At 37.7% G+C, this 24,876-nt stretch overlaps 3 protein-coding genes and 1 pseudogene across 13 annotated transcripts in view; 1 reads left to right on the top strand and 3 right to left on the bottom strand.

Moving 5' to 3' along the window:
- The window catches only part of LOC147870785 (structural maintenance of chromosomes protein 6-like), a 28,162-nt gene extending 24,555 nt beyond the window's left edge, over positions 1 to 3,607 (bottom strand). For 6 of the 11 annotated variants that reach the window (XR_015533163.1, XR_015533165.1, XR_015533164.1 and 3 more), the window contains exons 1-2: positions 3,214 to 3,262; positions 319 to 424 (exon numbers count right to left, since the gene is read on the bottom strand). Coding sequence is in view for 6 of the 11 variants with exons in the window: in XM_087341947.1 (XP_087198073.1) it covers positions 319 to 424; positions 3,214 to 3,247 (140 nt within the window). In the remaining 5 variants the exon portion in view is untranslated. Of the gene's footprint in view, positions 1 to 318; positions 425 to 1,142; positions 1,180 to 2,978; positions 3,022 to 3,213; positions 3,263 to 3,477 lie in introns of those variants that run through there. The other 5 variants (XM_087341950.1, XM_087341955.1, XM_087341948.1 and 2 more) reach the window with 5 other exon arrangements.
- On the bottom strand, positions 615 to 727 carry LOC147870786 (U5 spliceosomal RNA; annotated as a pseudogene).
- Positions 3,608 to 6,579: 2,972 nt separating the features above from the next.
- LOC147870784 (uncharacterized) lies at positions 6,580 to 18,872 on the bottom strand. The gene is made up of 10 exons (XM_087341943.1): positions 18,742 to 18,872; positions 15,964 to 16,036; positions 15,665 to 15,825; positions 15,195 to 15,279; positions 14,887 to 15,056; positions 14,417 to 14,501; positions 14,115 to 14,287; positions 13,644 to 13,728; positions 13,336 to 13,505; positions 6,580 to 13,231 (listed from the first exon to the last, which is right to left on the bottom strand). The coding sequence occupies exons 1-10, from the start codon at positions 18,755 to 18,757 to the stop codon at positions 13,152 to 13,154; spliced, it is 1,098 nt and encodes a 365-aa protein (XP_087198069.1). The 5' UTR covers positions 18,758 to 18,872; the 3' UTR covers positions 6,580 to 13,151.
- Positions 18,450 to 23,387, top strand: LOC147870783 (uncharacterized). Its single transcript, XM_087341944.1, has 2 exons — positions 18,450 to 18,519; positions 18,875 to 23,387. Exon 2 carries the CDS (start codon positions 20,510 to 20,512, stop codon positions 21,437 to 21,439), a length of 930 nt encoding a protein of 309 aa, XP_087198070.1. The 5' UTR covers positions 18,450 to 18,519; positions 18,875 to 20,509; the 3' UTR covers positions 21,440 to 23,387.
- The last annotated feature ends 1,489 nt before the right edge of the window (positions 23,388 to 24,876 follow it).

Below are 24,876 nucleotides of genomic sequence, written 5' to 3'. Positions count from 1 at the left end.
ACATCGTCACTTGCCACCAGTCACAAGTTTCGTGCAAGCAAGCCGCTCTCTCTCTCTCTCTCTAACCGAATTGCTCATGACTGAGCATCCTGACCCCACATGCGTTGCTTCAATAGGCCGTGTTCAATACACTCTCAATAAAGTATCACCACGGTACATAACACAGGAAAGCCGATTTCACTGCACTACACATCACTAGAAAATTATCAGGTCAAGACTTCCGATACACCTGGTGGTTTACTTTCATACTTTTACAGGTTCCCTGTGCTGAAAGAAATATTCTCTGTACATCAGAGAGAAGTAATGATGAACACTTACCCTTTAGACGGGCCGCTGGCACACGCAGCTGGATCTTCCTGCAAGCCAGACAGCTGATCCTGAACAACATGCTTTACTCTCTTTCTTGATGGACCAGGTTCCATTGCTGTGAACATACAACATGTATAAAGAAAATACAAGCAGTTTTCATCTAGGATTTGACATGGGCAATGGAATTTGTAATAGTGAATTGATAAGGACACGGTAGTGTTTGAGAATAATATTACGTTAGATCCCAAAACTGCACAGAAGTCTTCTTTTTTCTGACATTCTCAATACAACAAAGTTAAAAAAATAAATCAGTAATCTAAATGTAGGAATGAAACTGTATGAACCATATGTTCCCCTCAACAGAAATCTTCAGTAAAAGGCAAAAGATTTATGCGAATATCAAGGGAAACCTGAGTTTTTAAATAAGCTAAATAATGTAGAATAAAAAATTAGATAAAACCCCAAGCATTTGGGAAATGTGTGATTATTGACGTTGAAAGAAATACGAGTATAATGAAATAACAGTATGTAACGACGCCATGCTGCAGAATTCCGCCCCAAAACATGTAATGACACACACCCTACCACTTACAATCTGGTACCTTGAAACAGTGGGGTGCTTCCTCAAGTATAAACTTTAACCTTTTGCAGCTGAAACTCGTGCAAATAATATTTAAAAATCAACTTTCTTTTTCTAACAAAAAACAGCCTAATCAACTGGTGAATGCTCTTTAGCAAAATTATCAATGCTGATCAGCCTGCAAACTAGTATACCAATTCATCAATGAAGATGAACATGACAAAAATTTAAACCAATGGCAATGGTATATCACCTACGATAGATGTGACAGACATTAAGAGTGTCCCAAGTTACATCTGTCATTTCCATACGGTTATCTCTGCACGAATATCATAAAATGTAAATGTTGTGCATTGAGGGAATTTCTATAAAAGCCCATATTATATTGGACCAAATTGTATCCTTGTATTTAAATACGTGCTCAAAAGCTGTCATTACAATAAAAAAGTCATTCAAATTCTGAATGAAAGTTCTGTAACAAGTGAATAATATGGGCATGTGAATTCTTGCAAAGCAGAAGCAATCTCCTGACCAGCACATCAACATCCAGTCACAATCCCTGCAAGATTTCAACACTGGTATAGTGAAGATAGTTTCAACAAATGTTCTCAAACAAAATGAACAACAGCAAGACCAGCAACGAACATTCACATAAAAGACACACTGCACCTTAAATTCATGGGCAAGGTCTGTGTTGGAAAAGCTGGCAAACAAATCAAAAGAAAACACAAGATACACACACAGATTTCAAATTCGACGTAACATTTGGGTTGTGGGGCTTCCATAAAAATAAATCTGTAACAGGCACAGTATCTTCACTCTCAGTCTGAAGCCATTTTTCAGTTCACTGTCAATCTTTTCAAAACTTCTCATAGCACGCACCATGACATGAACTTTTGATTTCCTCATTTCTTACTAACTCTGGAGAAAGTTTCCCCATAATCAAACCAGTGTTACTGGACTCCCAGAAAACTATGCCCAAAATACGCCATCAGTAGGTCAGCCTGGTATATGGTGTTCTTTCAAGGATGGAATCACTCAATCCCTATCACATACTTTTATTATAAATTCTGTTGCCCATTTTCTGTTCTCAAATTTCCTAAGTACACGAAGCCTTTGTTTTACTGTCAGTAGAATTTTATTATGATTTTCATCCACCTTCTTTAGAACCCCCACCCCCACCCCACAAGTAAGTTGAAGGCCTATTTCACCTGTGCTTATTTAAAAAATTAGTAATGCATGAATATTCCAAACACTCATAATCAGGAGCTTACTGAACAAGTAAGAACCCATAAATTTCTCTTTCATGACATTATGCAATCATAATGTACAAAGTCAACAGATTTCTAGTACTTTCCTTTTGCAACCATGACAGGCCCAATATAGACAAGTTGGTGGGGAGTGGAAATATTCTACTTGAGTGTGCGCTTTGGAATGCAGACAAATCACATATTGGATTAACTGACAATTCATCCTCAAATAGGAATGATCATACCAGACACGGATTACAACTTAATTCAGAAGGCAAGTAGAAGCTTGTGCAACTCACTGCTAATTAGATTAGGTGCAAACTGGATACCTGTAATCACTGATGTAAGATCTAACCCTTCTTTTAGGCTTAAGCCCAAATCTGTCACCAAATACCTGATAGATGTCTACATCAATGCTAATAAACCAGTTCTAAATTCAGAATACAATCAAGATAACAATTCTGTGGTGCACCATCATAACATAAGAGGACTTTCAAACAAAACTGATCAACTATCAGTGTCCATTAATAATAAACACACACCCTAATCTGTGTTTAACCCAACACCAGAGGTAAAACTTGAAAATGTTACTTTTGGAAGTACTTACTCTAGATGAAATATGGTAAAAGAAGGTGCAAGTATTATTGCCAAAAAGAACCTAAAATTTAATTAGATAAATGTATTGTGTCACTAAAATAACAAGAAATAGACGCTGCATTGTGCAATTGGAATCTAAACATTCCAACATATATGTCCTAGCTATATATAGAGCCCCCACTGGCAATGCTGACTTTCCTAAACAAGTTACAAAGCATTATAAATTATCTTTATAAACCTACAGCACAACATCGTCAACTGTGGTCCCATTATCATCAATACAAATTATCTTATTGAAATTTACAATAAAAATGTGTAAAATGCTCGAGTAGCATCTTCCAATGTCATGGCAACAGTTAATTTCCCCATAAGAATCCAAAATTACTCCATCTGATCACGATGTATGACTTCTAGTAATATTAATAATAAAAAATCGATCTCCAGTTATCATAAGTACAGAATACCAATCAGACTCACAAATGAAGACACTATTAAAGAATGTATCTCTCATCGAATGAAAATTGGGAATGAGTATTAAACAGCCTTGATGTAGATTCAAAATTTAACACATTAATAAATAATCTCTTAAAAATGTATAAGCAAGTTTCACCACCAAAACAGTGATAAAATATCTGAAAAGAATGATTGGATCACAAAGATAAAAAAAGATTAACTAATTTGTCAATAGTGGAACAACCAAATAATGAAAATTCACTGCACGAAATATTTTAAAATACTTACTTCCTCGAGGTCTAAATCAGATTAAATGTGAGAATCAGACTAAACAACCTAGAGCAACCCAACAAAATAAAAGCAGTCTGGAAAACATGAAAAAATTAAATCATGGAAATATTCTACAGAAATATTGACCTCATTAATAAAGATAAATGATAATGTAATAAAAAATATTAAGCTCTTAGCAAATTATTTCAATATTTCTTAACAAATACAGAATAGATTAATAATCACGTTGCAAAAAAGAAGCAGAAGACGAACAAAATATGTTAGTTAAACAATCCCAAACACACGAAGTAGAATGATGGCGCCTTCGTCGTCGCGACCAGAGATGACATTATCAGAAACGCAGAGAGAACCACTATTCTCGTCAGCACTTCAAACACATGTGCAATATTTTTTGTTCTTCCTTTGTGTTCAAGTTGATTTTATTTTTCAAATTGTCTCCCTTTCTCTGTTGTTAAACATCAACTTTTCTCATGTTATACTGTTTAGGCTATCTCCATTCATCCTGTCTTGATTTTGCTACAACTGAAAACTATCCCCCTGCTATTAATGTTAATTTTCAGAATTCTTCATCAAAACATAGTTTATGCTGCTTCAATTTGTAACTACATACATTCTCTTTGGTAGAGAATGTTAGGTTCACTATAACACTTTTTCAAATATTTCTGAAGTTGTAAAGTTGTTTCCTGGTCTTTAATATTCACACTGTGTACTTTCTTCGCATTAAATCTCTCCCTATTAAGCTTTTATGCTACTCACTGGTTTTGTAACAGTCACTCCCCAACTGTTGTAACCACTGGATATTGATCGTTATCTCAGTAAATTTCTATGAAAGCTTTTATATCAAGTATAATTGAATGCTGTCTTTTGTCCAACAAGATGTGATGGATATGACTGTCTCTCTTCCTATCGGGAAACACCAAAATGTATTTATACATGTCTCAAAGTGGAACATCATATGCCTCACAGTCAGACTTTCCAATTTGGAAAATGTGTTATCTAATCACCCTAAACCTCTAAATTAGCACACTAAAATGAAGTGAAATTTTATTTATTTTCCTAATTCTTCTGTTTAGGGTAAAACTAAAGGATTTAATATAATTTAATTTATTTTTCACAATATGAAGCAATTAATTACATTTTATATTTTACGTAATTTTAAACACTGTTTTCAAGGCCACTTTCTCTGCTTTGCCATACCAAGGGTTCAAAAAACACTGCAGAATATCCACCATCCCAACAGGAGCCAAACCTTCTGCTGCATTAAAGATTTGTACCTATTCTATCTTCCTACTTATAAACAGGAACATAGTAAATTAGGACTCTACACTCAAATTCCAAAAATAGTGACCATCTTCATTTTCCACCACTTAAACTTCCTCTTTGGCCTTTCCTACCTCTCCTTCTTGTATCTGCCTAGTCTCTGTTCACCAGTCTACGTTTCTCATCCCCCTATCACGCTCAATCAAATTCAATGTTCACACAAATTCATACCCTGGACATATCAGGACAACCGTGAATGTTAGTATCATGTTCCCACTACCATTTGAGTCCCCAAAGTAACCACTTTCTAGATCGTTGCTAAAACACACACACAATTCCATTCAAATACTTATTATCACCATACAAGGTATCCATACAGCCTACAAACCACCTAATTCAGAAGCTGGCAAAGGAACTGCAACCAACGCTAAACATATAAATGACATACAGTTTATATGCTAAATAACCTATGAATATATCAGCACCAGAAAAACAAAAATCGTTTTCCCTTAACACACAACAGGCTATAAACTCTACATATTCAGCTCTCACAAAGCTACCTGCAAGAAGTGGGGTTCCTTCAATGTTATTGAAGAGATATATTACTGACCGCTGTCTAACAACTGACAATCTTGAAATATAGATAAGACATGAACTGCTCCGAAATCCGTAACACTTGATAACTATAAACAGAAGCAAAAGGGATACAACACTGTACCTCAGACACTTCAATATTCCTGTGACAATCTGACTTCAATGGTCTTATGCCTCGGCCCAGAATTGGAGTCCAGCTAGCAGCCTCAAGTATTCGCATTTAAATCCCTAGTTCTCATACATTAGAGGTTAACAAACTACTACCTCTGCATCTGCACCTCCACATTTCAAACGCACTAAGTCAAGTATGGCTCACATTCCCACAGAACATTCAACCCACTGCACCTTAAACTGAGGTCTCCCCATCTTGGGTTTGTGTGTGATATGTCACTACAGCTACACCAGGCATTGCCAAACATTTCAGCTCACGGGGTCCTCTTCAATGTTTTATGAGATTCCACACAGCAGCTCTCAAATCTCACAGTTTTAATATAAAATTATGTTTCAAATAACATGTCCGACAGCTACTTGTGTACTGCTGTTTAAATGAAATTCACATTTCATTAACATGTGGGAATATACAAGAATAACAAACAAACACCAAGTTTAAGCTTCGGAATTAGTAAAAATAGATGGTTATAATCTTTCATGCTCTTGTGATTGCCCCTAAAACTATTTTACCTCTTTCTAATGTGACCTATCGCAGACACTGACCCTGACACACTTGAGCTAAGCCATGACCAGAAGCCATGTTCCCTTGTGCTATATGCTCTGACCCGACCAATGAGACTTGTTAGCCAGGACAAACAGTAGCCACGTAGATGACACTAAACTGGGTCAAAAATAACAAAATTTAACATCATCTTCCCTCTTTTTATAAGTCTGCTTCCTCCTCCGAAACCCCAACAATTCCTGATGCATTTCTTGTCGCTTACACCCAAGCTAAAAGATCATCCAGCCTTCATTCGCATTAGAACCACTGAGTTTCAAACTGTTACTTCCTCATATTCATAACCACTCTCACATAAAATATTCAATTACACGACTTAATGGATTCAGGATTGTTAAATGCTCTTTCCTAGATCCTGCTGAAACTCTTATGCTCATTTAAGGTACAATATTATGCTTTCAAAGTTTTCCTATGCATGCTCTTTATGAACATTGAACTGTCTGCAATGAGTCCACACGTCAGGTTAAGGGAAACAAGCAGGAAACAAAATTAATTCAAAATAGACAACGACAATCTCAATCTGACTACTCTCTCCTTTTTATAACATTCAAGACAAAAATCTGACACCAACACGACAAGTGGGCATTAAACAACTGTTTCTGTGTGTGTGTTTACATTCATAGTTACTCAACCTGGTTCACACTCTCACAACCATTTCAGTAACATCCCCTCTTCTTCAAACTACTTGTTAATATGATCTTTGCCATCAGCTTTACATAACCTGTCTGTCCATTAAACAGTACAACTGCTTTATATTGCTATATTATGAACATTATTGCTAACAAAAATTGTAAAACTGCACACGCATAGCTGCAAAGACATATAACTTTAAACAGAGTAATTCTTTGACAGATCCATAAGAAAATTCTACACTTGCCCTAAAAAAAGGGGAAACCTGGGATTCCACATGGACAACAAAGTATTCCTTACAACAAACAGTACAAACATCATCAATACTGGAAATTACATTTTAACTTTAAACGAAACAGTTTCTGACATGCCTTTAACCACTTTTACAATTTATATATATATATATTCAGAGATTATCAACAGTTTCTCAACACAAAGAAATAGCAAGCTTTGTTCTACAAAGACTTCTGACAGAACAGTGTATGTAATTTCTAATGCTGTGTGAAACCAAGAGATGAATTGTGTAACTATCACTGCACAAGGTATGTGATGTAGATTGGTTTATTTGTAAAGACAATCCCCAATAACTATTTGTCCCAGTGTGAGTACTTTCACCTTTCTTCAAGCATGTCTACCTTGAGGGTTTGTGACTTACAAAAGAAATGGCAATTTCACAAAGAGGCAAGCTTGGCCAATGTAAAATATTGCAATGTCATGCATTTCATGCAGGAGAATTGAAAAACAATTACCAGTAAAGGCGTGTAGAGGCACGCAGTGTTTCAAGTGACACAAGATAAGCAATGATACTTGTATTTTACCAGTCCTCAGACATCCTCCATCCATACTTCTGAAATTCAAGCAGAGTAATATGATCTTCTCAAAAACATTTAGCTGCTATACAGAGTAAAAACAGTATGCAATATTTTATCACAGCCAGTTATTTTAAATCCACGATCACATTCTTTCAAGGCCACTTGCCAAAACTGGGAAAAACTTCCCCAAATCCCTGTAAGACACCTCGATAATGAACTGTGGTTCAATAATGTGCTTGTGCCATTCATCATAGTCAGATGCCATAACAGAGAAGTTACTGGATATTTTATCCACACTAAACTTGATTATTCTTTAATGCATCCTTCTTTGAACACAAGGTATAGCAAATGAGGTTTACAGTAATACACCTTTACTCTAAGTATCTTAAAGCCAGTAATCACTAGGGGTTATAAGGACTAAATTAAAATTACAAATAGGTTGTAAATGCACAATAAGGGTGAAAGATACAGGCACTGTCAATTGAACATTCATGAATCCTTTCAAATCTGAACAACTTTTCAGTTACGCACAAGTCACATGTTGATATTTTAATGCCCAATTGTCTCTAAAAGCAAATATATCCTTATTTGCTCATTCATATCATATAGTGAATTATCACTAGTCTTTAACTATGCTTTTTCATTTTATTATACAATAAGTGTATAGTGAAAAGACACAATCACAACTCGTTTAATCAATACCTACTCATGAACATATAACGAACAATTCATGTCAATAAGGCAAACAGAACAGCAAAGCAATAACTCTGATCTGCCATTAAAAAAACTAACATAAATATAGGTATCCAAGAGCATGGCCCTATGGAAACTATGAAAACTATTCAGTATTGTTTTTGACATACAGGACTGCATATAAATACAAGAATAGCAAATTCCTATATAAATCTTGTGTATTATCATCAGGCATTCAAATTCACGACAGTGACTGCAGATGCCTGCACTGTCCTCTTCTTCTGTGTCAAGCAAACGAGATCAAACTTTTAATTACTAAGAAAACTTTGTCTCTGGCACGCAACCTGATATATACTTAAAAGAACTCGACTCTATGATATTCAAACTGCAACATTCACTTCTACTCAACAGACGTCCATCCACATGGTTTCACCCATACATAAGAGATTCTTCACATACAAAAATCAATTCTCCATGAAATTTGTAAATACGGGTTCCAAAACTTTTAATGGTCACATTTCATGTACACTGTATAAGCATGTATGCACTTATTAGGTGTACATATATAAAGACATATATGCATGTATACATAAATGCAAAATGCTGCTCCATCAGTTTTCATTCATGGAAGACACATATACATATCAATTGCATGTAATACATGAAAATAGTAATATTACTAAATATCTCATATAATTTTGTAATTATATATATTTGCTTTAAACACATTAACTGGCTAGTTACTGTTGAAAACAATGTACATATGAAATAAGTTCCCTCTTTCAGTAATGCTTTGCTTTCTTAGCAAACATAATTTTATAATAATAATATATATATATATATACATATAAACTATTTGAAAATGTGACTTCCTATATCACCATTCTTGAAAATCAAACATAATCACATAACTTGTAACATAACATAGTCAAAAGTATGATAATGATAAACTTTTCAAAACTGAACATCAGTCAGAAATGACTTGAAGCTTTCACAGTGACTAAATGTGATAAAATCTTCTCAGGCAACCAGCAGCATCAATCTGGAGCAAAGTCCAGCATTTCAGAAACCTACAGGGAATGATGCGACATGTCGCTGCTGTTTCTTGTTAAATACATAATCAATGCAGCCAGACCAATGAATGCATCTGGATCTTTGTGTCAGAAAGACCTGATCAGTATCGTCTAAAATCCACAAATCAGTCAAAAGTACCGCATCGTCTATTTTGTAGGATTATTTCACAGATCATGCAATTTCCAAACTTCTGCACGTAAAATATACAACGCCTCATCAAAATCAGCGTGAATACGAGCGCTTGAAGCATTTCAGTCAGTAATCACTTGTTTCACAGAAACGAGGCTACTAAACAAATGCTGACTCCATACTGTGCTATGGGCTCAAGAAGCCCTCCCTATTGTCATCAGCTAATTTGCAGATGCCTCAACAGCTGTCAAACACGTAAGATCATGCCATATCCATATCCACAAAACAGTCACTGTCAAGTTCATTACTTTTAGCTGGAACTTCTCTAGTTTTTTGCTAAACATTCCAAGCATCCTGTTCATTTCACCTTATCAATTTGCTATTATTGCAATGTACGAGGTGCGATCAGAAAGTTTACAGACTGCGCCTATAAAAACCTGTACACTTATCTCAGGTATTAAATTCATCCATCACCCTCGGAGTAGTTCCCAGCGCCGCTGCCAAGCCTGGAAGCATCCCTGGAGATCTTTCTTTGTCAGCCTGTCAAGCACCATCTGCGATTCTGCCTGAATCTCTTCTATCGTCTCAAATCTCCTTCCCTTTAGCTGAATTTTCATCTTTGGCAAGAGGAAGAAGTCACACGGCGAATAAGGAGGGTGCGGGATGACAGCCATGGTGTTTGAGGCCAAAAACTGCCGAACTTTGAGGGCGGTGTGTGCTGGCGCGTTGTCATGATGCGTCGCATGTGGAGTTCTTCCTTTAGAATCAGCTGACAGGTCCCATAGCCTATCCCAACAATGTCGCACAAGTCGTTGATGGTACGACGTCGATCTTCGTAACATTTTCGGGCGTTGTGCTCGAAGATGGTCGTCCAGAATGCTCGTCATCATCGACAGAGGTTCGGCCATTTTTAAAACGTGAATGCCACACAAAAGTTTGCGGACTCCCCAAATGCTTGCTTTAGAATTTCATAGGTTTCCGTAGCCGTTTTGGCGAGTCTTTGGCAAAATGTGATGCACACGCCATTCCGAAATTGCAGGAGGGTCGGTGTAATGCACTACCAAAACGCCCGTAACTAAGAAACAAATGCTAATTCGATGATGCCGGCTGGCACACTGATTCACTATGATTGTAGGCCGCACCCCCTAGCGGCAGAAGCTCGTACTACATCCGGTTCGCCCTCTATTGACACAGTCTGGAAACTTTCTGATCGCACCTCGTAATCTGCAAACCGGATACTGTGCACCTGTTTTCCATTAATTTTTCTTGGAATAAACAGTGATAATTTCCCTCAAATGCACAGCTAACTGATATTCGTAACAGACACACGTTAAATTGCCTTTGAGGTATAAACTGCATTTTAAGTATTATTTACTGCTTACTTAAACCTCACAACAATAATGAATTAAATCTTATTATTAAGAAACAGATAAAACATAAACTGCAAGATTTGAGATTCTCAAATTGGCGAGTATGAAGATGGCTGTCTTCCAGGTTGTAGTGCCGTGCTGGTAAACTTTCACCAGAATACACGACGCTACAATGCTGAAGACAGCCATTTTTAATGCTAAAATCCATTCAGAGACACTGGTAAACATCGCACACATTTTAGTGAACAAGGCTTGCAGGCATAACCTTGAAAACATAAAGAAGAAATGTTAAGCTTATTTCAGCAAGCTGATGACAGGATTATAGGAAGAGATGATTCACAGATTTCTTAGTGGCACTCACCTAAAGTAAGCAAACTAAAGTTATTATTGGTGTTTTCCCAGAACTGATAATTGTACCATTTGTGTGTTCATTTTTGTGCCTGTGCGTAACAGACATTTTCAAGCATATACAGTGAAACCTCGATGCATCGTTTCGGCGGGGGTGGGAAATAAAAACGATGAATACGGGAAAGCATTAAAAATTTAAAAAAAGCAATGTTTCTCTTTCAAAGTTACTTCTTTTTACCAAAAAAGTCTTTAATGGACAAATGGTTTGTCGAAACTTTACGTTTTAAGCCAAACAGAGACCTTTCCACATTCAAAATGTTTTCCTCGTCACGTTCAATAATATTATGCGCATAAAAGAAAGACTAAATCAAGCGTATGTAAACGCTCGTGCAATTTGCTGGATACTGCACGACTTTCACATTTCGTAGAAATGTCGTGTCCTTCGGATGAGCGGCACAATTATCTACAAACAGCAAAATCTTTCTGCCTTGTGTGCCCATGGAGGCATCCAGAGAACTTAAGAACGCCGTAAAGATGTCTGTGGTCATCCAAGCCTTTTTGTTGGCGTGATATTTCACCGGACGTTTTTTCATGTTTTTGAAACAACGCGGTTTTAGTGATTTTCCAACTACAATCGGAACCCGTTTGTCACTACCGTCACTGTTAACACACAGAAGAACAGTAATTCGGTGTTTTGCACGTTTTCCCCCGTGGCAAGATTCACCTTTCAATGCCAGCGTCCTATCCGGGAGGGCGTTGTAGAAAAGTCCTGTCTCATCCACATTATAAATGTCCCTCCAGCAGACTCTCGAGCCACAGCTCCGTTCTTTCCACATCCACAGCAGCACTTTCGCCGGCTAACTTCTTGTAGACCATACCATGTCGTTCTTTAAATCTACTAATCCAGCCATTCGACGCTGCAAAATTTTCAATATTCAGTCTTGCGGCTATCGTCTTGGCTTTTTCCCGCAAGATGTTGCCATCAACAGGAATTCCTGAGGCCCGCGATTGCTGGTACCAAGTGAAGAGGACACTTTCTAGCTCACTGAAAGTTGATTTCCTTCCGGTTTTCCTTTTTTTGCATGAATTACCGCACTTGTCAGTTTGTTTTCGGATTTATTTCTTCTTTGCAATCATTGAATTTAAAGTAGATGGTGCTAATCCAAGGCGTTTAGCAAAGTCGATTCTTTTTTCAAATGCATTTTTCTCAACTTCTTTTATGATTTTTAATCTTTCTAGAAGAATTCTGACTTGTTTTACTGGGCGAGAGATGGTACAGGAATAATAACAAAATAATTAACAGGAGTAAGAGGAATAACAAAATATTTACGGGAACAACAACAAAAGTATAGACTGGAACTATAACAGGAAGAATGGAAGTACTGTTACTGCCGAACTCAACGAAACGTAGCTGTAGAAGACACTGAACCACTGGAAACGAGATGAACCAGAAAAATGAAAAGTGTCGCCGGCCTTTCCTTTGTACTTATAATAAAAGCATTTGTGAAGAAATTCACACTGCACATGCCATCTGGCATCGCTGGAACGAAATATGAGTCACCCAAATTAAAATCGTAAAATTTCTGACAATGAGCACCGCCATTCACTCCAACTATCACCCCTCATTCCAAAAGAATGGTTGGGCGACATAACATGTTACCGCTACTGCGTATTCCAAAAACATTGTGCGTCTTTCGGTATTAATTTATCTCAAAACCCAGCATTTTAAATTCTCAGAAACGATCATTGCGGGAAAATTTTGGGCCGGGACTAACATTTTTGAACGATCGATGCGATAAAACGATAGTCCGAGGAACGATAGAAGCGGCAAAATGTAACATTATTTTATATGGGATGTATTCGGGACCGAACAAAACAGACGATGCATCCGGGAACGATGGATAGACGTTTCACTGTATGCAGACAAAATGTACCAAAATTAAATTAAATTTACAGCACCTGCAATAAGTGCGTTGCAACAAATAAAAACAAAAATGATGAACACAACTTGTAGTACAATTATCTGAACCTTTAACAAATAACGAACTTGTCAATAATAACTTTAGCTGATGCATTTTTGGCTTCTTGTTCGGAAGATCCATACCCCACACCTGTGAACATACAGCATCACCTATTGGTACTGCTAACCTCATCATAGCATACACATTCACAAACATAGCACTCATCGTATACCCAGTGCTATGACTCAACTAACCTGTATCCTGATGATTCAAGAATTCTTCTTTTTGTTGCTTGATCACAATACACGTGTAGGAGTATAGGCCTCCCGCAGCAACACCTCCTTCATAAGAAGGAGCCGGCCAATTCCTGGAGAGACATATTGTCTCCAATGACGTAATGGGGTCGAGTGTGATGTCAGAGTTCCTAGCAAACAAAAGGACAGACGGTTATCAGGTCAAGACTTCAGATACACCTGGTGGTTTACTTTCATACTTTTACAGGTTCCCTGTGCTGAAAGAAATATTCTCTGTACATCAGAGAGAAGTAATGATGAGCACTTACTTTTCGGAAGGAAGAAGCAGTTTGACCAAAATAATTTTGGCAGCTGCTTCTTTGGCTTCTTGTGTTGACCCTCCAAACCCCACACCTGTGAACATACAGCATGTATAAAGAAAAATCAAGTAGTTTTCATCTAGGATTTGACATGGGCAATGGCATTTGTAACAGGGAATTGATAAGGACGCGGTAGCGTTTGAGATTAATATTACGTTAGATCCCAAAACTGCAGAGTAGTCATTTTTGTCTGACATTCTTAATACAACAAAGTTAAAAAAATCAACCAGTAATCCAAATGTAAGAATGAAACAGTATGGTTCATATAAATATTAAAAATAATTTCAAAATTTTCTAGGGAAATTATAGATTACTATGACGACACAAAATCATCACCTATCGGTATTCCTAACCACATCATAGCATACACATTCACAAACATACCACTCTTCGTATACCCAGTGCTATGACTCAACTAACCTGTTTCCTGAAGCTTCATATATTCTGCTTCTGCTTGCCTGGTCACAACACAGGTAAAGGTGAACAACCTCTCCTGTGTTGGACCACTCCTGAAAACAGGTGCCGGCCAAGAAAGATATTTGCATGATTCCTTCAGGGCCCGAAGGGAATTTGGAGGTATCAAGCTGGACTTGCTAGAAAGAGAAGGAAAGACAGTCAAGACTTCAGATACACCTGGTGGTTTACTTTCATACTTTTACAGGTTCCCTGCGCTGAAGGAAATATTCCCTCTACATCAGAGAGAAGTAATGATGAACACTTACTATTCAGAAGGAACAAACAACTTCTCATAAATAAAAGAAGCTGCGACACGTTTGGCTTCTTCAGCTGACTGGCCAGTGCCCACACCTGTGAACATACAGCACGTTTAAAGAAAAATCAAGGAGTTTTCATCTAGGATTTGACATGGGCAATGGCATTTGTAACAGGGAATTGATGAGGACGCGGTAGCGTTTGAGATTAATATTACGTTAGATCCCAAAACTGCAGAGTAGTCATTTTTGTCTGACATTCTCAATACAACAAAGTTAAGAAATCAATCAGTAATCCAAATGTAAGAATGAAACAGCAAGGTTCATATAAATATTAAAAATAATTTCAAAATTTTCTAGGGAAATTATAGATTACTATGACGACACAAAATCATCACCTATTGGTATTCCTAACCACATCATAGCATACACATTCACAAACATAGCACTCATTGAATACCCAGTGCTATGACTCAACTAACCTGTTTCCTGAAGCTTCAAATATTCTTCTTCTTCTTGCCTCGTGACAATACAGGAACAGGTGTGTGAGCCTTGCTCAGCGAGTCCTCCTTCATAAGAAGGAGACGGCCAATTCCTGGAGAGACACATAGTCTCCAATGACGTAATGGGGTCGAGTGTGATGTCAGAGTTCCTAGCAAACAAAAGGACAGACGGTTATCAGGTCAAGACTTCAGATACACCTGGTGGTTTACTTTCATACTTTTAGAGGTTCCCTGCGCTGAAGGAAATATTCTCTGTACATCAGAGAGAAGTAATGATGAACACTTACTCTTTGGAAGCAAGAAGCAGTTTATCCAAAATAATTTTGGCAGCTGCTTCTTTGGCTTCTTGCATTGACTGGCCAGTGCCCACACCTGTGAACATACAGCACGTATAAAGAAAAGTCATGCAGTTTTCATCTAGGATTTGACATGGGCAATGGCATTTGTAACAGGGAATTGATAAGGACGCGGTAGCGTTTGAGATTAATATTACGTTAGATCCCAAAACTGCAGAGTAGTCATTTTTGTCTGACATTCTTAATACAACAAAGTTAAGAAATCAATCAGTAATCCAAATGTAAGAATGAAACAGTATGATTCATATAAATATTAAAAATAATTTCAAAATTTTCTAGGGAAATTATAGATTACTATGACGACACAAAATCATCACCTATTGGTATTCCTAACCTCATCATAGCATACACATTCACAAACATAGCACTCATCGTATACCCAGTGCTATGACTCAACTAACCTGTTTCCTGAAGCTTCATTTGCTCTTCCTCACGCTGCTTCCGCACAATGCAGAAGTGTTTGAACTTCCGATCATGCGTCAGCTGCCCTTGGTAAGCAGGAGGTGGCCAACATCGGCAAATGCATATCAACTGCAGCAAACGGATGGCGATGTCAGAATTCCTAGCAAACAAAAGGACAGACAGTTATCAGGTCAAGACTTCAGATACACCTGGTGGTTTACTTTCATACTTTTACAATTTCCCTGTGCTGAGGGAAATATTCCCTGTACATCAGAGAGAAGTAATGATGAACACTTACCCTTCAGACGTGCTGCTGGCACATGCAGCCGTTTCCTCCTGCCTCACCCTCTTTGAAGGACCAGGTTCCATTGCTGTGAACATACAGCACGTATAAAGAAAACTCAAGCAGTTTTCATCTAGGATTTGACATGGGCAATGGCATTTGTAACAGGGAATTGATAAGGACGCGGTAGCGTTTGAGATTAATATTACGTTAGATCCCAAAACTGCACAGTAGTCATTTTTGTTCTGACATTCTCAATACAACAAAGTTAAAAAAATCAACCAGTAATCCAAATGTAAGAATGAAACAGTATGAATCAGATGTTCCCCTCAACAGAAATCTTCAGTATTGAAGGGAAACCAGGGTTTTTAAATAAGCTAAATAATGTACAATAAAAAATTAGATAAAACCCCACGCGCTGGGAAAACGTGTAATTATTGACGTTGAAACAAATACGAGTAGAATGAAATAACAGTACGAAACGACGCTATGCTGCAGAATTCCGCCCCAAAACATGTAATGACACACACCCTACCACTTGCAATCTGGTACCTTGAAACAGTCGGGTGCTTCCTCAAGTATAAACTTTAACCTTTTGCAGCTGAAACTTGTGAAAATAATATTTAAAAATAAACTTTCTTTTTCTAACAAAAAACAGCCTCCTCAACCGGTGAATGCTCTTTAGCGAAATTATCAATGCTTACTGTCAGAATGATAGAAAGCAGAAACATTATACTCTGTGGCCAAATGGCACTATCACTGAACGCTCTTTGTGGTACACTTTATTACCACTGTGTTTCAAAGGCGTTATGCAATCGTATATTACCTACGATAGATGTGACAGACAGTAGGAGTGTCCCAAGTTACATCTGTCATTTCCATACGGTTATCTCTGCACGAATATCATAAAATGTAAATGTTATGCATTGATGGAATTTCTATAAAAATCCATATTATACTGGACCAAACTGTATCCTTGTACTTTAAATACATGCTCAAAAGCTGTCATTACAATAAAAAAGTCATTCAAATTCTGAATGAAAGTTCTGTAACAAGTGAATAATAAATCGGGCATGTGAATTCTTGCAAAGCAGAAGCAGGCTCCTGACCAGCACATCAACATCCAGTCACAATCCCTGCAAGATTTCAACACTGGTATAGTGAAGATAGTTTCAACAAATGTTCTCAAACAAAATGAACAACAGCAAGACCAGCAAAGAACATTCACATAGAAGACACACTGCACCTTAAATTCCTTGCATGTGTGGCAAGGTCTGTGTTGGAAGAGCTGGCAAACCAATCAAAAGAAAACACAAGATACACACACAGATTTCAAACTCGGCGTAACATTTGGGCTGTGGGGCTTCCATAAAAATAAAACTGTAACAGGCACAGTACCTTCGCCCTCAGTCGGTACCTGGCGACTAACGCACTCAAGCAGTACGCGTCACAGCCAAAATTTTATCTATGAAATCTTCCACATTCAAGTCTTCACTTTGCACAAATCCAGAATACACCTTGGCCAGATATAGTTTATAAGATTTGTATCACTGTGAAACACCAGTGTTATTAAGATCTGAGCTTGGTATGTTCCCTTCAGAACATTCACTCCTATATGAAGTTTATAAACTTGACCAAGAGAATTACATGAGCATGAATTACAGAATAATAGCCAAACTGATTTCAAGAAATTCTCTTTCATATTTTATACAATAATAACGAAGACATCACAGTTAAACAACTTTTCTTTTACAACTATAACCAAAAAAGTTAACAGATTTCAAGAATTTCCCTTTCCCACCAGTTGTATTGATTATCAGGGCTAATGAAGGGTAGAAGATGCATAAATAATAAAAAAAAAGAGCTAATCCAAACTATTTTGTTTGGTGCATTCACAGAACTTCACAAACTGCTTAACGTTCCTCACACAACAGACCTTCTTTAAGAAACAGTTTGTAATGCTCACTTGTTCTGAAAACTCTTTAGACTCTCCCTCATGACAGCATGAACTTCACTCTCATTTGTCTCATGGCAGCACTGACTATGTCCACTTCACACGCACCACTTTGAAGCCATTTTTCAGTTCACTGTCAATCTTTTCAAAACTTCTCATAGCACGCACCATGACATGAACTTTTGATTTCCTGATTTCTTACTAGATCTGGAGAAAGTTTCCCCCATAATCAAACCAGTGTTACTGGACTCCCAGAAAACTATGCCCAAAATAAGCCATCAGTAGGTCAGCCTGGTATATGGTGTTCTTTCAAGGATGGAATCACTCAATCCCTATCACATACTTTTATTATAAATTCTGTTGCCCATTCTCTGTTCTCAAATTTCCTAAGTACACGAAGCCTTTGTTTTACTGTCAGTAGAATTTTATTATGATTTTCATCCATCTTCTTTAGAACACCCACCCCCACCCCACAGGCAAGTTGAAGGCTTTCACCTGTGTTTCTTTTATCTTCTTACTATAAAAATTTCTGATTCCTCGTTGTCTTCATGAAATGACGTCATCAAATAGCGTTATCCATAGCCGAGTCACCTTTAAATGTTCATTCCTCAGGAATGGTAAGAGTAAGGGTAATGTAACCAATATGTAAAATGATCAGTAAATAAAGACCTTTAAGAATCTGTAATGTATTTTGTTGTAATTATAATTGCTTATATATTTATTGTAATTTTAATGAACCAATGTGTGCAATTTTTAATGCATCTGGCGGCGTTAAGCGCCCGCCTCTCGAAAACCGTAACAGATGGATCTGGACATATTGCGTACGAAATACGTATTACCTCTAGAGCTTTCCATATCTGTTTTCAGATTTTACATATCACAAATGGTTTAGGTTCTACAAATATTTATTTAGCGCAATCCACTCGCGTCATTTCTTTACTTGGCAACTTGAGTTCATTTTCTTCCCTACAGGAAGCAGAACAGTCACGACTTCAACGCCTCTCTCTAAAGGAATTCCGACCATGAAATACACAAGAATATGTAGGCTATCATATGCCGAGTAAACAAATAATAACGCTTCACTACCAAGCCAGTCGCATTATAACAGTTCTACAAGCAGCACGTGGCATCGCATTATTGGAAAACATCAGAAAACTAAAATAAGACGTTATCAACTATTTGAAGTACCAGAGCCAACAACTCCAACAAGGTAAAGTGATACTAATAATACTACTCATATATATACTCGATATATTACGATTACGAAAATAAGAAGCGAAAGAAAGAAGACTTACAATGATACACGAGACGTAGAAAGTTGACTGACCAAGAACAGTTTTCCTCCGAACAGCGACGTAAAGAACTGAAATATCAGACGTATTTAAGAAATAAAGAAGAGCGAAAGAAGACTTACAATGATAGACGAGACCATATTAACGACACACGTAGAAAAACTTATTCGGTAAGAACAGAGGAGAAAAAAACAAGACGCTGAAAAGGAAAGTATTAGATATCAAAGTAAATTAGTAATGAAGAACCAAGGACGACTGCTAATAGCAGCACATTTCAACAACGACGAACATCACTGGCTTGATGAATCGACTCAACGTTCCAGTAAATCGTTTTATGATTGTTGTGCACATGGAAACCCTGATGAACTTAGAAAACTCTTTTCTCTTCGACATTTTCGCAACAAATGTCGTGTTTACAACAACATGATGGCATTCGCATCATTTCAAGCGAATCTCATGGACTTCGGAATTAGTCGACCAGGGCCATATTGTTTTAAATTGCATGGCCAAATTTATTATAACATGAATGCGGCATCTTTTCCGAAAGATAATGAGAATGCAACTTTTGGTCAACTATTTATGATCGACGAAGAAGAAGAATAGAAAATGCACGTCAGAATTCGAAAGGCGACACCAAAGAAGAAATTGTCACGAAATTAACTGATATAATTTCGCGCATTAACGTCCACGCAGAATCCTATCGCATGATGAACTACCAATACAAGCTTGAAAAAGAAAACGCTGAGCGTAACAACGAGTCTGAACCGGAGCTAAACTTGGTTATGTCGATGTTTCCTGGAGACGACAAAAACAGGTACAATCCGAAATGGAGCAATGACGTCGCTGTTGTGTGTCCTAAAACCGACGACGGTGACATTCCTGATTCGTATGTTGTTGTTTACAGTACCAAGGAGCAAAGACTCAGACGTCTTTCGACAATGAATCCATTCGTTGAACCCTTTGTCTATCCCCTTCTGTTTCCTTACGGCACAATGCAATGGCATAAAGACCTCAGACTGAAAGATGCTAAAGTTGGTGATCGTTTAACACGAGGAATGTTCGCTCGCTATAGAATCGCTACTCGCGAAAAGGAATTTAATCCAATCACAAAAAGTGGGAAACTTTTCCAACAATATTTGGTTGATACTGAAATTAAACGTCAAAAAGACGTTATCAACTACTTGAGGTACCAACTCCAACAAGGTAAACGTGTAGATAAGTGCAGCAGTTTGAAAGCAAACTTGCAAAAGAAAAGAAGAAGAAAATCGGGCGCATTAAAGTTTTGAACTCATCGTTCGTTGGATCGCCACGATACATGTTGGAACTGTACCAAGACGCAGCAATGGCAATGGTCGCTGCTTTCGGCACGCCGTGTTTGTTCATCACCATTACGACCAATCCTAATTGGCGTGAAATTCGCGAAAATCTCGAACCACATAAAACACCACCAGACAGACCCGACTTCGTTGACAGAGCATTCAAGTTGAAACTCAATCACTTGATGGATTTGCTGACCAAACATTCAGTTACGGGAAAGTCGCTCGCTTACGTGTACGCAGTTGAGTTTCAGAAGCGAGGACTTCCGCATGCACATATCCTTTTAATCCTCCAAGAAGGATCAAAAATTAAGACTGATGAAGATGTTGACAAATTCATTTGCGCTGAACTACCAGACCCCGAAACAGAACCAAATCTCTACGACATTGTTACGCGTAACGTGATTCATCAATGTAGTCCGCGTTGCATGAAGGGAAATGAGCGTAGTAAAGGTTTTCCCAAACACTTTTCTCCTTGCACAATAATCGTCGAAGACGGTTATCCAAACTACAAACAACAAAATAATGAACGCACTTACTCCGCAAAAAATGGATTTGTCGCAACAAATCAAGACGTTGTTCCATACTGTCCGTATTTGATGCACGAATTAAATTGTCACATCAATGTTGAGTCCGTATCGTCGATTACTTCAGTAAAGTACCTATTCAAATATGCTTTTAAAGGTGGTGATTTGACAAACTATACAATCATCGAAGGAGATGAGCTTCACTACGACGAGATCACCAACTACCAAGACAGTCGCATGATCACTGCTCCAGAAGCAGCACATCGCATTCTTGAAAATGAAATGCACAAACACAGTCATGCAATCAAACGTCTGCCTGTGCATTATTATTTCGAAATTCCAAAGCACTATACGTGGAGAGCAGGAATGAAAGGTACCAATGATGAAGAAGAAAACTGTTGAATACGAACAAAAGACGAACTTGAAGAAACAGAAGTCATGGTTTCCACGAAGAGATGGTAAACACACAATCGGACGCCCTAGAGATCAAGAAACATTCCATCTTCGTGTTCTTTTGATGAATGTGAAAGGCGCAGAAAACTATGAGGACTTAAAGACTTACGACACTGTCACTTACCAAACATTCACAGAAGCCTGTTTAGCACGTGGACTGATCGAAGATGACGCTGAATGCAAGAAGGTGCGATCTACCAAATGCCTTATCAGCTACGTGTGTTGTTTGTTCAGATTCTAATCCATTGTCACCCATTGCACCCCGAAGAGCTTTTCAATGATTTCATCGATATAATGGCGCAAGACTTTAAAAAAACAAGATAAAATTTCTGACTCTGACGCACGTGACAAAGCTCATGCTAATATTAATGAATTGTTAATTATTGAAGGGAAAAGTTTGAAAGACTTTCCAACACTGCCTCAGGAAATTAAAAAATTACAGACAGTAATTAACAAAGAATTAACTGTTGAGGAACACATTGGAATTGGTGAAGAAATGTACAAATCATTCAACGAGAAACAAAAGGAAATCGTTGACTTAATACTTAATCATATAGACGAAAAAATAACTGTCAAAAACCTGTACTTCTACATTGATGGTCCAGGAGGATGCGGTAAAACTTACACATATAAAACATTGTACCATTTGTTAGTAGGACGACAAAAGAAAGTCACTACGATGGCTTATACAGGTATCGCAGCAAGTTTGTTGCCTAAAGGAAACACTGTCCACAGAGTAGCCGGGCTGCCCGTTCCTGTTTTGCCTGACTCTAACACCAACATTTCGATAACGGATAACAGAGGAAAAGAATTGATAGATACAGACGTATTTATTTGGGACAAAGCACCAATGGCACCACGGTATTGTATGGATGTACTCGATAGAACTTTGCGAGACTTCACACGTTGTAACTTACCCTTTGGAGGTAAAGTTATGTTGCTCGGTGGAGACTTTAGACAGATTTTACCTGTCTTACGCAATTCAAACAAAACGTCAACACTGTATTCAACAATAAAATATTCGCCTTTGTGGAAACACTTTAAGGTCACGTCACTGTCTGAAAACATGCGCGCCACACCCCAAGCTATAAAATGGACTAAATTCTTACTCGACCTCGGCGAAGGACGCCTCAACGACCACGACGACATGGTAGAAGTGCCTGAAAACATGGTTTCCACGGGCGATTTAATCGAAAAGATTTGCGGAGATATCATAAGAAACAATGACATCGAAATGCTCGAAACTACCGCAATCCTTGCTGCAAGAAATTGTGACGTCGACGAAATAAATGAGAGAGTTGTTGACTTACTAGACGAAAAGACTGAGCGAATCTACTCGAGCATTGATGGTGTCGAAGACTCGGACATAGAAAAGTTCAGTGAAATGGTGACACCCGAATACTTAGACACTTTGCGACCACGATCACTGCCCCCACATAATTTGCGACTACGTAAGAACGCTATTGTCATGTTGGTACGTAACTTAAGCGTTTGGGAAGGATTAGTTAACGGAACGTGTACGGAATGTCAACAACACTACGTACGTGGAACGACAGATATTGATGTTGGTGACCGTCAAAAGTACATGATTTTGGAAATAAATAGATTAACTCTAAATGGAGTACGCACATTTCAAATAATGAGAATTACACAAAACAACCAATTAATGTATGGAAAACATTGGAAATTGCAAAGTGCGGTCGAATTTGTGGACATTAACGGTACTGGAAACGACGGACATTTTAAGGCATGGCGACGTTACAACGATGAATGGCTTATCTTCGACGATAATCATATTACAAAATCTAGGAAATTTATCGATTAATGTAAAAGTGTAACACTCTTATTATTCGAAAGAATCATACAATAACAAATTTTAGGTCATTTCTTTACTCTATTCTGTTGTCTTCGTATATTGCCTTCAAAAATTCACTTCCCTCTTTTGTCATACTATTTCAACACAAACAATACGTAAGTTGACTGACCAAGAACATTTGGCCTTTCAATAGCGAAGTAAAAACTTAAAGATCAGACTTATCTCACAATTAAAAAAAGCTAAAGCAAAATATTAAGAGAAGAAGGAAAGGTAAGTAAGACTTACATTCATAAACGTAAAAAAAATATGTAAAAAGAACAGAAGGGATAAGAAACAGACTAACATTTGCAAAGGTTGGGTTTTGAACGTAGGAAGTTGACTGACCAAGAACAGCGAAGTAAAGAAGTAAAATATCAGATTAGAAATCAAAAAATATCAAGCCAGTCGCATTATCACTGCTCCAGAAGGAGCACTTCGCATTCTTGAATATTGACTGACAGTTGGCCTAAAACATCAGAAAAGTGAAAGAACACGTTATCAAGTATTTGAAGTACCAACTCCAACAACTTCAATAAGGTAAACTGATACCCATTCGATATATTACGATTACGAAAACTATTATGAAAACTGACTTTATGATCGATTTTAAGACGAAGATTTGCAGGGGTGGGGCTGGACGTAGAAAGTTGACTGACCAAGAACAGTTGGCCTCTGAAAAGCGACGTAAAGAACTAATCCGTCAGACCTATTTAACAAATAAAGTAAAACGAAGGGAGAGTAACATTCATAAACATAGAAAAACGTATACAACAAGAACAGAAAAAAATAAAAAGAAAAAAAAACACGAAGATTAGCAATGGTGTTGCTGGACATAGAAAGTTGACTGATCAAGAACAGTTGGCCTCTGAAAAGCTACGCAAAGAACTAAAACATCAGATTACAGGAAGCTCTCCGAAAGGATTAGCCATCGTTGTCGACAAAAAATGACGTCATCAACAATATCACCTTATATTTGTTTACACACGGGTTAGTTTAGTGTCTTACTCAAGATTTTAAAACGCAACCAACCCCCTTCGGGGGGTTGGTCAAGTGTTTAAATCCCCCATTCGGGTGGGTTAATTTAGTTTCTTACTCAGGGGTTAAAACACTTGAATGAGACACTAAACTAACTCCACTTTGGGACTAACCAAGTTTGGTTGCGTTTTACAAACTTGACCAACCCCCCCTAGGAGCTCCAAAAGGAGCGCCCTGCTCTAGTATAGACAAGTGGGTGGGGAGTGGAAATATTCTACTTGAGTGTGCCCTTTGGAATGCAGACAAATCACATATTGGATTAACTGACAATTCATCCTCAAATAGGAATGATCATACCAGACACGGATTACAACTTAATTCAGAAGGCAAGTAGAAGCTTGTGCAACTCACTGCTAATTAGATTAGGTGCAAACTGGATACCTGTAATCACTGATGTAAGATCTAACCCTTCTTTTAGGCTTAAGCCCAAATCTGTCACCAAATACCTGAAAGATGTCTACATCAATGCTAATAAACCAGTTCTAAATTCAGAATA

This window comes from Zootermopsis nevadensis, unplaced genomic scaffold (assembly GCF_977971745.1).
Source record: "Zootermopsis nevadensis isolate Lab colony 2312 unplaced genomic scaffold, Znev_1.0 Znev_ptg000200l, whole genome shotgun sequence".
Classification (NCBI taxonomy): Eukaryota; Metazoa; Arthropoda; class Insecta; order Blattodea; family Termopsidae; genus Zootermopsis; species Zootermopsis nevadensis.
Note: the sequence above shows the minus strand (reverse complement) of the source record. Positions and strands in the feature narration are given on the sequence as shown.